Source organism: Centruroides vittatus, unplaced genomic scaffold (genome assembly GCF_030686945.1).
Source record: "Centruroides vittatus isolate TY-2023 unplaced genomic scaffold, ASM3068694v2 scaffold_3315, whole genome shotgun sequence".
Taxonomy (NCBI): Eukaryota; Metazoa; Arthropoda; class Arachnida; order Scorpiones; family Buthidae; genus Centruroides; species Centruroides vittatus.
Window position 1 is genome coordinate 1972782 of NW_027122703.1, and position 14346 is coordinate 1987127.

Here is a 14346-nt window from a genome sequence, read left to right on the forward strand (position 1 = left end):
AGATTTTCAGTTACTCAGCGCTAAGTGGCTTCCCTTCACCCGATACGCTCCTGTTACCTGGACAATCCGTTTACTTACTGTCAAGCGCTTTCCATCGAAAACTTCCGAGTCATCAAATCGATCTGAAACGAAAAACATCCTCAAATTCTCTACAAGGTATTTATTCGCCCACGAATCTATGTAAACTCGAAGTCTGCAGACACTTATAGTCATTCTATTTCTTTGTTTTGGGAAACTAAAATGAAACCTAAAAATTATGACAATTCGAATGCCGAGTTAAGAAGGCGAATTGTTACCACTTTAGGGTAAGGGTGTGTTCGATACTTTTGCATTCATAAAATCATTTATGATTCAAGCGACTAAATAAAAATCGATATAGGGATTTGTCTGCTTTGTAGTTATCGAGTAGGTGTAATTTTTTAAACACTTTTTCTTTTCAATAAATGATTTATTTAAAAAAAAAAAAAAAACTTATACTTAAACCACCACAAAGCTGCTAAGATCATAAATGGCGTCATGAATGCGAGAATATCGAATGTGTTCCTACACTTTAGTGTCCAGCAAACCACTTTTGTATTGTGGTGAAAGTTCAAAGATCTTTGAACATTCACCACAATAAACCAATTTTGTCGTAACCGTTTTAAGTTTTTTTTTCATTATTTCCGTGCTATGGTTCTTGTTGAATGAATGAATAACTTGGAAAAAGTTTATGGTTTTTCGGTACCATAAACTTAATTTCAACAATAAGACATAAGTTTAATAACATTAAAATACGTATGACGATTTTTGCAAGCTCTGCCCTTCTTCCCATTTCTATTTTCAGTGTCTTTATTCGACGCCTACGGTCAAAATTCGTCCTCTGAAAGAGTATTTGAATTGATTCCCTGTTTTAGTTTAAAATATTTTGTAAGTAATTAACTCTTTCAGGTTAATGGTTCCAAAATGGCGGCTCGTCTCTGATTTCAGCAAGTAGAAGAAAGGAAACAGTGGGGACGCACGTTCTAACCTAACCTAACCTATTCTAATAATTTTGTTGGTAATAATTATGGTAATTTATTAGAATAGGTTAGGTTAGGTTAGAACGTGCGTCCCCACTGTTTCCCTTCTTCTACTTGCTGGAATCAGAGACGAGCCGCCATTTTGGAACCATAGGTAACATTAACCCTCTTTCTGAGTATTGAAGGCAAGACTTTACGTTTTTATATGGTTGGTTAAGGACGACAACATCCGTTATTTAGAAGTAAATATAATATATGTTCTATTTTGAGTGTCTAGGGATTGTAAAAATGCCTGTTGTGTACCGGTGTTTACCATTCGGAAGTGTTCGTTAAAAAACTTGTCACTGTATTATGATTTCTTGTTTACAGTTCTGACATAAGTTTAGAATCGTAGAAGTTTTAGTCAGAAAATAATTCCTTCTTAGAGTGAGAAAATATCAACTTTTAAATAGACTTATACTCGTATTTTATTTCATTCATAATTCCATCTTATAATCTTAGGAGTCAGAACATTCCGTTCTAAACATTATTGTATTAATTTTTAACGAAAATTCATTTATTTATGAATAATCTAAAAATTCAACTGATTTTCATTTTTAACTAATAGTAATTAGGAATAAAGCATTCATAATTTGTAATTTTGACCAGAAAATACATGGCCACCTTGATACCTACCAGGACTGAACCTGACGTATCGTGATGTCACAGGACTGCATGTTGTAAATAACTATTTTGTCAAAAAAATCGCTATTTTCAGAATAAAAGTTCACGTTCCGTCAACATTATCATGAAATATAGTTTAAATAGCATTACTTTGATATCAGATTTTAATAAACCGAAAGCTACTCCTTTTAACTCGCGAGTTTTTGTATTAATAATATCATAAATAATTCAATTATTTTATTTTTAAATCCGAAACAATAAATTTTATTAGGGCATAGATTCACGAACTTTACAAATTATGCTTTATATAATTTAAAAGTCTTTCCTTTTCTTAACAAAAATATTTGAGAGAAACAATGAAGCAGCAGCAATTGAATATGAAAATGCTTCAGAATATTTTCTTAAGAAAATAAATATATCTAAATGATTGAATACAAATCTTATACTTTTTGGTTAATGTAACCCTTGGTGCCAAGATGGTGGCTCGTCTCTGATTCCAGCAAGGAAACAGTGGTATGCACGTTCTAACCTAACCTAACCTATTCTAATAATTTGGTTGCTAATAATTATGGTAATTTATTAAAACAGGTTAGGTTAGGTTAGAACGTGCGTTGGCCCCACTGTTTCCTTGCTGGAATCAGAGACGAGCCGCCATCTTGGCATCAAGAGTAACAATAACCTAATTGTTTTCTAAAATCTAAAATTTATAAATACTTCAGAGATGAATTATTTTGTAAATTATGTATTTCATATTGTGTGGAATGTCTTCGATAGAAGAAATTATTACTAATTGTATCCTATGGCTTGTTGGACTAAAACTCCTTAATCTAAGATTACAGCAATTACGTGCCGTGACATTTGATGATAGGGAAGCTGTGTTTCTGTAAGAAGCCGACTTACAGGGGCAATGTATTAATTGCGCGTCAGGGCCCGTTCGTATTCGTTTGTTCGATAAGCCAGTAAAAACCGTATACTTCTTTAAATGTATTTTCAATAGATTATCTGACGTACTTAATAAATAAGAAAGTTCAATATAATTACCTCCGTTATTAGATTCAATAAATTTCCTACGCCCTCTAAATGCCAAGTCTTGCTTGAGAAAAAACATATAACATCTATTAATTTAGATATATCTATTAATCGTAATTATCTTGATATAATTTTCAATATTTATTTTATATTGTCTACCAATGTTAAATTCTATTCTATTTTGATTTCCAAATTGCTTCAATTTTACGAAAGAATCGTCATTCGTCATAAATTTTATCCTCAAAATGTCGAAATTTTTTTGTGACGTATTTATATTTAATTTAGGCATAGGTCTTTCTATTTTAATAATGTTTTCTTTTTCATTATATGGTCTCGAGCCAAAACTTTTTTAAAATAAATTTTTGAATCACTAGCCACGATATAAGGGCTAATATTAAAATTATCAGAAAAACTTACTTGGTAAAACAAAATGTGTGATGAATATACATGCTTAGTAAAAAAAATTCTTCTATTGTATGAATATACTTTTAAAGAAATTTATAATTAAATATAACTTTGTGAAGAAACGTACATAAAAATAACAAAATATTCTTTACTTTTTAAATCTCAAAACAATCCACTTAGTGAAATAGCTCCGTACGAGTGGCTAATGAATGGAATCAGAGACGGTCCAGGTAGGTGTGTGCGTGCCAAATCCCGAGGGTGCCGATACCGGTCAATGTCAAATGCCTCTTTTGTCGCATCACTAGTATATATCAAAGGATGCGACAGGGTTGTAGATTTTAAACGTTTCTCACCATAGCTGTAAAAATCTAAATATGTTAAACTTAACAGATTGTCGGTCGTTCGTTTTCTAACTAATTTGTTTTAGGACCGAGTGTTCACGGAAATTTCCAAAATTTACAACTTTTCGGTCACTCTCATTGAACTGGAAAAATTTCTGTCTTTATTACATCTAATATTATGAAGAGAACAGACCCCACTGTACTCGGCTGTATATTGGTTCGGTTAAGCTTCTGTTTAAGTAAAATTTCGGCTCTTTCATCAGGGTTTTATTTATGTTTCTAATTCTCTAATCGCTTAATTATTTAACTACTACTTAAATAGAAATAGGTCGAAATCAGTTACTTTGTACTTGAATATCTGTAGTCTTGGGAAAGGAATTGTTATGACAACGGATATATAAATCGTAAATTTAAGGAAAATAAATTCTAGAACTTTTTCTGTACCATTGTACGTCTCATTCATTAAATTTGGTTGTAAATGATGCTGCCAAAGTAACAGTTAACACTGTACTACAATTGACACGTTTTTTCTGCATCCTCTTACAGATGGGACATACTAAATCGTAATATCACCGGTTTAACATTGAAATCCATAAGTAATATAAGATGGGAGAGCAGAATAAACGCAGAATAAATATATCAAATATTTTAATGGATTTTTTTAAAACTCCTGCCAACTATACAGAACTATCATAAAAACATGCCAGTAAACTCCTATCGGTTGGGTTAAGTTATAAATCTACTCTAGGGTGGGCAACCTTTTTTATAACATGGGCCAGAATAAATTTTACGTTTCTTCGCGGGTCGTAGCAGTTAATCGACGCCTTCTTGTGACTCGTAATTTTTTTAGTCTGCAAATATGAAATAAATAAATAAAAAGTTAATTACTACATTTATTTCTCTTATCGTTTTCGAAAATTACAAAGAATTAGAAAAATAACTATTAATTACCGGTAGTTATTTTTCCAATTTAATAATCTATTAAAGATCTCGCGGGCCGGATAGAAACTTTTTGCTAGCCGTAGCTGGCCCGCGGGCCGGGGGTTGCCCGCCGTTGATCTAGTCTGCTCATGATTCACATAATCGGGCGAGGGCGGCCGAACATCTAGCAGGCAGGCGGCTAACAGCCCACAACCGCTCCGGGATATAAAATTGGACGCTTTACGCGTGTGTTGCTTCTACTAGCTAAACCGGGTGAGGTTGGTGCTCTGTAAACCGCATGTGACAATGCCTATATAATCTGGCTGATTGGAAACTGACCCGGTTTCGACACTCCTTCCGCCACCGAATCATTCGAATATACAATAGCGATCTTATCGTTTTTTTTCACATGTAGTATAGAAATTTGTAAAAGATACATAATGCAGTTATAATAAAATATTAGTTTTAATTAATGCAAAGTACGTTAAAATATGAAAATTTATATTTTATAAAATACAAGGGAAGGTCATTGGAAGGTGGAATCGGCGCTTCCATCGCTTCCAATGACGGCACGCCACTAGATTACAGATGTTAAATCTTGAATAAATTATCTCTTAAAATATTTTGCATATTCTTGTTATCTCTTATAAATCTAAATTATTAATATTTAAAATGTACGGGGGGAAGTGATTAAAGTAACGACACATTACTTTAATCTTATAATTAAAATGTGTTAAATTTTAGAAGAAAAGATTATAAATTAATTTAAAATTCAAAAACCTTTTCAGAAATAATGTTGTACATATAGATTACTTCTAACTCTTCAATTATATTACTTTATAGTATTTGATTTACATAACTACGAAGGTTATCTTACGTAATGGTTTATTACACCGAGTAACCAATCTAACGCACTTTAAAGATTCTTTATTCCTCTACTGTACACAATTTAAATAAATTTTAAAATGTGTTAGATTGCGATGAACCCTTACGTAAGATAACCTTTATAGTATTTGATTTATATAACTACAAAGGTTATCTAAATAGTATCAAACAGAGAGTACTGTTGCCATGTATGCCGTTCAGAGGGATCCTACCTTTCTCTACTGTCTATCTCCTCTCCCTCCTTCTTCTCCTCCTCTTTCCCTTACCCTCTTTTCTGCCGGCTAAACACTTCGTGTACGGCAGATGTCTTTCTTGTATGTATGTATGTATGTATACAAACGTCCGATACAAACTGGAAGTTATGTTATTTTAATTCAAAAAGGTGTTAGATGACCGGAACGACTCTATTGCTAACAGGAAAAGTACGATATACAGGGGCAAGACACTACTAATTTGAGATGAAGAGCACATATTTTGAATTAAATAGATTAAAAATACGATTAAAAATTGCAGCTCGGCATTGTGACTATGTCACAATAAATAATTGTTCGTTTCACTTGTAGTAGGGTTTATTAATTATAATTTAATCTAAAAATTCTACTCGCAAATATTTAAATATTAAATACAAGTAAATTTTTATTTGTTTTAAAGACTTTATTGAATCGGAAGTGACTAAGCAACCATTTGTACTTTCAGTATGGTTTTTCGCTGAAAACATCTGTTGTTCGTTACGTAAATTTCGGAAATATAAAATATAAAATCACGCACATTTAAAATATTTTCAGTACACAATTTTCCAATATTGCAGCAATGTTTACTAGTTTTATTCTCCCGTTATTTTTGTTGAATGAGATGTCAGGTAAATATATATATATATATATATATGTGTATTTATTTTTAATTATTAACACGAAATTCTCTTTTAATCGTAACAAGCAAGAAAATATTGAGCAAATAATATTTCTCTATTGTTATATATTTGAAATAATTTTTAACTTTCATTGTATAATTTGAGTATGCTTCGTCAACAATCAATTTAGTAGATTTTTAACGTATATGGCGCTTTAATTTTCTTGATAATTTTATTATTAATTGAATTAGAATTTTGTATTTTAAGAAATACTTACATTTTTTTAAAATTTCTTAATTTAATTAAATTAATTTATAGCATCTGTATATAATTCGAATAAATTTACTATAATAAAATTTTGTAAATCCGCCAATTACGGGACCAGATTACCGGACATTTTTGTGAAATTCGATCTGAACATTACAGACATCGCTGTCAGTCCGTCCCGCTGTATATTTCCGATTTGTTTATGTAGCTTATCGATCAATTCAATTAATCATTAGGCCCACCAAGCGGTTCTATTCCGTAAACACGAGTTCGGTCGTGGGTTCGCGCCTCGCCAAGACGGGCTGGCCACGTGGAGTTTTCCGGGTTTTCTTCACGTCTGTAACGCCTAAATGGAGGCCAGTTACTCTTAAAAAGACCTCTCGGAAGGCATCCTTATGTAAATCGCCGAGTGTTGTGTTATCGTAACTTAACAATTAATCATTAACCGATGATGATGATACAGTGCATAATTATACTGTGTTAAGATTGATATTCATAAAATTATATATAAATACTTAAATTTTAGAGTTAATAAAACTGACGTTTTAAAATTAAAATATATATTTAAATACAGTCCGCCAATAACGACCCTCCCGACAACAGGCACCTCTAAACGGCGGCCATTTTACAAGAACTTTTCTTTTTTAACAAAAATGCATACATAATAACTCCAACCGAAAGTCTTATTTTTAACATCTGAACAACGGCCACTGTCCTAAAAATAACGCTTGGAATAATGTCACCGAGGTCGGACTTTTTATATTTCTATTAGTGGCTGGTTATTCAGAGATTTAAACTATAATTTTATGCATATTTTATAATGTGAGTGGCGCACAGAATGTTAAATTGATAAATGTACTGTACATTTGAAGTTCTGCTATAATAAATAAACTAAAAATTAAATTTTTATAAGTGTATAAAAGAATGTAGAATATATTTATATATATAGCATTCAATTAACTATAAACATTTGTTACATAATAAACAATTTTGTAATATATAAAAATATTCCAAAATTGTATGATAAACTATAAATTCTGGTCGAATTGTAGTAGAATTTTTTTACTTATAAAACTTTCAGTTTTTAATTTATCTATATAATAATGAATATTTTATATAAATAAATAAATTTAGTTACAAATGATAATTTAAAATTCAAAAATTTATAAGACAATTTCAATTGTTTATAACGAATTAATATTTAAGTTTTAAAGGAAATAAATAGATATTTCGTGTTAAAAGGTTATATATATAGTAGCAGGTAGGCCTGGCGTTGCTCGGGCAAAAGTAACGATAGCGAAGATTAAGATTATTACGTTATAGTCACAAAAAAAGAGAGTAATTTCATCAACGAACTAAGTATTTCTAAAGAAAGGTCGAATTTGAAAATCGAATGTTCTAATATTGTTCGATTTTCACGACGTGTTCTGATTATATCGTTCGATTTTCATCGAATGTTCTAAAAAAGAAGGGTAGAGGAAAACCGAACTAATCTGTTTAAATTTGAAAATCGAATACGTTCTAACATATTACTCCTTTTCTTTCTTTCTTTTCTTTTCTCCAGCGCCCGTAAATCTTGCACGTCGCTTTCTCTTGTTCTCCATTGTTACTTAACACTTTAACGTGGCGTAACACAACTTTCAACTCCTAACCGTTTGGACACGTCTCGATAATGTATATAGAATCTTTAATCTTGTCCCTCCCCCCGTGGAGAGGAATTTCGAAAAATCCCTTCTTAGTGTGCGTTCTCGTGACATACCCTAACTGTGTACCAAATTTCAACTTTCAACTCCTAACCGTTTGGCTCTGCGCTGATTATTATTATTATTATTATCATCATCATCATCATCAACTCGTCTCGATTATATATTATATATATAGATATATATATTACAAATTAGTTGTGGCTAGTTTTTGTAATTTTTAAGCAATTTAAAATGTCAACTCTACATATGCAGGGTTTCGAAACGTCTAATTAAAATTATCATCGGCACCTGCCTGATTTTATTAACAGATGTTGTTCTGTAAATTCTGATTTGTCTGAATTATCTATAATAATACATATCGAACAAATATATAAGCTTAATATTAAGAATTTATAAGTCCTCAATTTGAAAATTGCAGCTAAAAAGTAATTTCTGATAAAAAAAAAAAAATTATAATTTACATTCTAATTTATTACCGTATATCTCGGCAGATAAGACGACCTTCAGATAAGACTATGTATAAATTTTCGTCGAAGTTTTATAGTTTTAGCATATATCTGTCCTATAAGACGACCCCCAAACTATCAACGGCCTATGAATTTAGTTTAGATCAGCGATCATTATCTGAATAATAATACTGTATAGCATATACGGAATTATGTCCTATTTGTAATTTTTCGAATGAACAAATTTTATTTTCTTGCATCTGGCGATTTTTGCAAACATTCGCACTAATTCGGGCATTCGGGTAATGACCATGCTTATTCACAAAAATATTGTATGGGCTATTCTATTTTGTGCACATACCATACTCTCTTCTAGTAAATAATTACGGTTTGTTTGTCTTTTTATAATGGTTTTAATTTATATAAATTTCAATTTAATTTTTTGTACCTGTCCTATAAGACGACCCCGGATTTTCGGGGCCATTTTTTATGGTTCAACTATCGTCTTATCCGCCGAGATATACGGTATATGTTTTATAAAAATTCTTTTAAAACAACAATAATAGTTTTCACATGCCATTCACAATTAAATGGCTTTGTTTTAATAATTCAAAATAAATTTCATTTATAAAAATATATCTAAATTTTAATTTTCTTTTTTTTTTTTTTTTAATTATAACGTTAAGGAAATAATAGTATATGCTTTTATTCCATCAATTCAATTCAATCTTCTTAGTACAATTGTTAGTATTATTGATTTACTGATAACATAACCTTTACATTTATAGAAATTATACATAATTTTCATATAAGTTTGCCATTAAAATTCATAAAATATTGTTTTATATATAATTATTTATAATTAATTTTAGAAATAATTAAAAATTAAAATTTTATAAAAAGAAAATGCCTGTGGGATTAGTGGGATTAAGCAATTTGCTTTTTCCAAAATTATTCCTTTTAAACTTTTACTATTATTTCAATTTAATAGCGTAGTATAATTGAAATTATTTGACTTCCCGGTCTCTTTAACTTCCCGTTCGAGTGCAAGAGCCTTTGCCAGAGGCGTAGCGAGGGTGGGCGGTGGGGACGGCCCGCCCCGGGTGTCACCTGTTAGGGGTGACACCCGGTGTGTTTTAGCGGTGACACTCGACTCTGAAAAAAATAAAAAGTGAAAGAAACTCTCACAGTGTTTTTGAACGATAAAGCACCGAAGCTTCGATCGTCTCGTGAATCGATTCGTATAAAAAAAAAAAACAAAAAAAAACAAAGGTCGACAGCTAGGGCCACCTCTCGTGGTAGTACTGATGTATGGTTATGATTTATTTTATAAATCTAAACTTATACGTCGCGACATCGCATTTTCGATATAGCGTTCAAGTTGCTCGACTGCGAAGATATTACAATTCAATAGTGTTTTATAAAAGAGTTAAAATGGGTGACACCACGATGTGACTTGGGGTGACACCACGATATCCGCCCCGGGTGTCACCCATGCTAGCTACGCCACTGGCCCTTGCCAGCTTTTTTGGATTAAAATGTCATATACTCTAATATTATAACAGATTAAGTTACTAAATAATAAAAGATTAAGTCGATCTTTTATAAAACGTTGTTTTATTTTCCACAAAATGTCAAGAAATCACAAGAGAAAACTGATTATGCGTAAGAAAACGTTCAGAAAGCAGTACAGGGAGTTTATTATAATGTATTTTTAACATTATAAGACGAATTATAATGTTAAAATATGTATATTTATTTTATTCCAGGATTATTAATATATTTTGACACAAGTTATTATCATTTTAAAGTTAATATTCACAGTAAAATATCGCAAGAAATACACTGTAAATTATTTTTAAATGCAACAACGAAACGTTATTTGCAAAAAATATAGTGGAATTGTGTCTAAAATTCAAGTATATTTTTAGAAAATTTTAGAAAGGCTAGTTTTACAACTATTAAACTTCACCCGATCCTATATTAATTTCAAATAATTATTAATTTTTTTACTTTCATAGCTTCAAATGCTCTAATTGAGTGCCCTATATCGGCAGAAGAGCTTTTCAACGGAGCAGAAAATGATTATGTATACCCAGTTTCTTTTCTACTTTATACTCCACATAACCGATATTATCCTGAGAATTTAACATTCACCAATTGTTCTGGGAATACTAACTACAATCCAAAGTTGAAAACAGTAATGATAATAAGTGGATACGAGATGGATCCTTATGCCGAACCTATTATAGTAAGAAAACCGTCGAAACGAGAAATAAAATTACTAAATCTAAGGATTATAATTTAATTTTCAAGATCAGTAATCGATTTTATTTTTGTAGTTTTTAAAAGCCGCTTATTTATATTACCAAGATTGTAATGTGATCATTGTGGATTGGAGTTTAGGAGCTGCTGTTCCTCTATTTCCTTTTGCAGTAAGAAACACGCTATCGACAGGCAAATATATCGCAGAACAACTAGAAATATTAAAGGTGAGAATTCATTTTATATAGCATTTTTTTCCTATTTAACAAACTTTTTCCGATTTTTACAGAGTAACTGCGACGAAATCGATTTTTCCAATTTTCATATAATTGGATATAGTCTCGGATGTCAGGTAGCGGGATTTCTTGCAAATCATTTGAAAACAGGAAAGATTCGAAGAATTACAGGCAAAATTTATTATATTTAAATTAAATTTAAAAATGTATTTTTCTTAATTTAATTTCTTAAACTTACGCTTTTACTAGGACTAGATTGTGCCGGCACCTGCTTCGAAGGGAATCCACCAGAATTTAAACTTGATATTACAGATGCATATTTTGTAGATTTTATAACTACTTCAATATCCAGTTAATATTTTTCTTCATCTTTCCGAATTTTTTATATATTATTCTTATTTACAAAAGTTTTAACTTTTAGTGCAAGCCTTCGTGAATGAATCAGCCGGACACCTGCATTTTAAACCAGACGGAGGCCATATTGGTAGGGGATGTGGAGATGAATATGTAATACGAAATAAGGAATTAGATTTTGCGTATGAGTTCGCCGGTATTTATTAATTAGAATTTAAAAATAGCATTACACATAATTTATTTAATGTAAATTTAATAGTTTTATAAATATTTCAGGTATTGTAATTCCTGAAATAGTATTCGAATGTTCTCATACGCGTGCAGTTTATATTTTCGCTTCTTCTCTTTACTCTAAAATTCCTCCTGTTGCTTATCAATGTAAGGACTATGAAGCCTTTAAGAGAGGAGAATGTAGCGAATGTGGTGAAGATGGTAAACGATGCGCTATGATAGGAATACATGCAGAAGAGTACCCTTATAGAAGCACAAATGAAACCGTAACAATGTACATGGCTACAACGTTCACTAATGATTACTTTTGTGAGTTTGAATTCATAATTTAAATCAATATTTAATTTTTCATTGTAGGAAAAGCTTGATTTATGATTACAAAATTTAATTTTAAAATTGCTTACGATTTTAGTGTACCATTATCACGTGGAAGTCACACTGGGTTCGGGTCCGGGTATTACAACCGAAGTAGGTAAAATGGTTCTGGTTATAAATTATGTTCAAAGTGAAACAGTAAACGTTGTACTGGATGAAGTGTTCGTATTAATATAATTTTGAATTTTTAACATCGTTTTAATATATTAAATTGAATAAATCGTTTTTTAAATTTCAGTTTGTATGTCAATTATGATACAGAAACGCTTCGACCTGGAGAAAAGAAACGATCTCTAGTAGTCTCTACTTATAGTATCTATCCAATAAGTAGTTTGGAGTTTATTTGGTACACTACACGACCACGTGCAGACAGCAAGTTATCCGTGCAATGTGTTAAGATTGTTCCTATGAATAACTTGGAAACGTAAGTTGTCTTTCTATTAAGAATCATAAATTTAGATAATTATTGATATTATGACGTATACAGCTATTGTGCAGTGGTCTATCCGAATAAATCGTATATATTTATTTTCAGAGATCGTTCCCGTTTGATTACATATGGCACTACATACGGTGGACCAATTTATCCTGAAGAATTTGTGTTGTTGAATTTGGTTGCAAGTTGTTAGAGATGTGATATTAATTTCTGATAACTTCGTTCTATATACATTTAGTTAATTCATATAGTATATTTGTGACAATTTAAGTAATAATTTACAAAACTTGTGATTAATTGAAAAATATGTTACATGGTGAAAGAATTAATAGAATATTTATGTTTATTATACAAAATATTGTTTTCATTGCATTAATAAATACATTTGTCACAGTTGAAAATAGAATTACGATCGACACATTAAACATGTTCTTCATACCGAATAAAAGCAACAAAAAATCGTCGCGACGTGGCTATTTACTTTTGTTGTCGACTGTTATGAACACGTTCTTTTTGAACAAAGTAACAATATGAGCATTTAAAGCATTTGAATAATTAACGTAGGATATTATACGGTGTATTTTGTTTAGTTCTTAACTTGAAGTGCGAGTACCCGAAAGTGAGGAGTAGGATTGCTACCTTTCTATATCGGACCACAGTAACCAAGTGGATAAAAACCACTTGAGCACTGGAGATTGGTGTTTCGGATTTTACTCATGAGTCTAACACACAGTGACTAGTTTCTCATAGAGAGTTCTCTTATCAAGAAACTCGTTAGATGATGATCGTGTTATTCTCCCTCATCGCCATCAACCATCTAACGAATCTTACCAAAATATATGGACCGGAGGTTACGGAGAAAAAAAACAAAAACTATACACTGCCATTGCATAAAACATATACCGAGAAAACTGACAGATTACAGAAACTCATATTTATTTTAAGAAAAAGAGCAAGCCGCGCGGTTTTCCCTAATTAGTGAGCAAAATCAAAAAGATTTCTCATCTGTAAGAAATTTCGATATGTGCACATGCGTCATTCTCTCAATATCAAGACAATATTCAATTTCTCCACCGACTGTCACTCGAAGCGTGTTACGTGTTACGTAATACCTTACGTAGCATACCTTGAGTGACAATTTCCACTGCGTTTATTATGCAACCTCTTGATCTCTCAATATCTGAATCATTAAAAGGTTGCTTTTTCGTTGCTTGCAACCCCAAAGATGCCATAGCGGTGAGTTATGACGCTACAATCATCATTACTTACACAAGTTACTTATTGAGTACTCGTAGAGAAAACACGTTAAGGGAACAACGAAAGTACATTATTTAAATCTTGTAGAATTATTCCAATGTGTTTTCTACTGTTATAATGTTAAGTATGAAATCGGTATACTGTACTTACTGTACCTGAAAGAAACTACCACGAAGTTTAATAAAAGTGTTTGTAATAGAAAAGGTCGACAATCGAAAGCTCGGCTCAGTATCCCGGATTTAATCACAAGACTGTAACAAGCTAACTCTAACTATTCCGAGCTATATAGACTTAAGAGTTTCCCAGTTTATCTAAATAATTATTATGAATATTTCATTTAACTACGACAATATTAATACGGTAGATTCCCGATTATCCGTGTTAATTAACTCTCAGACGTAAGAAAATTCACTTCTATTACAAAGTAAGTTAATCCATCTTCGAAAATATTTTTATTCTGCTTTCAATGTAAATTGATACAATATATATATAAGGAAGAGTCAAGTGAAAACATTAATATGTAAATAAATGTCAATGTATTGATTAAAAATGTCATACAATCTTTAACGTAGTCTATATTTCTTGCAATGTATACTTTCCGTTCGTTACAAAGTCCATGGATTCCTCTGAAATAGGATTCTTTTTGTTGCTTGTAGAGCTATACTCATCAACGCTTTCTGC

At 31.2% G+C, this 14346-nt stretch overlaps 1 protein-coding gene across 1 annotated transcript; it reads left to right on the forward strand.

Annotated features, from left to right (window-relative positions):
• Positions 1–5951: 5951 nt before the first annotated feature.
• Positions 5952–12764, forward strand: LOC136988586 (lipase member H-A-like). Its single transcript, XM_067286484.1, has 10 exons — positions 5952–6101; positions 10533–10762; positions 10854–11003; positions 11066–11183; positions 11262–11363; positions 11434–11562; positions 11643–11906; positions 12010–12133; positions 12211–12396; positions 12508–12764. Exons 1-10 carry the CDS (start codon positions 6053–6055, stop codon positions 12599–12601), a joined length of 1446 nt encoding a protein of 481 aa, XP_067142585.1. The 5' UTR covers positions 5952–6052; the 3' UTR covers positions 12602–12764.
• Positions 12765–14346: the final 1582 nt, after the last annotated feature.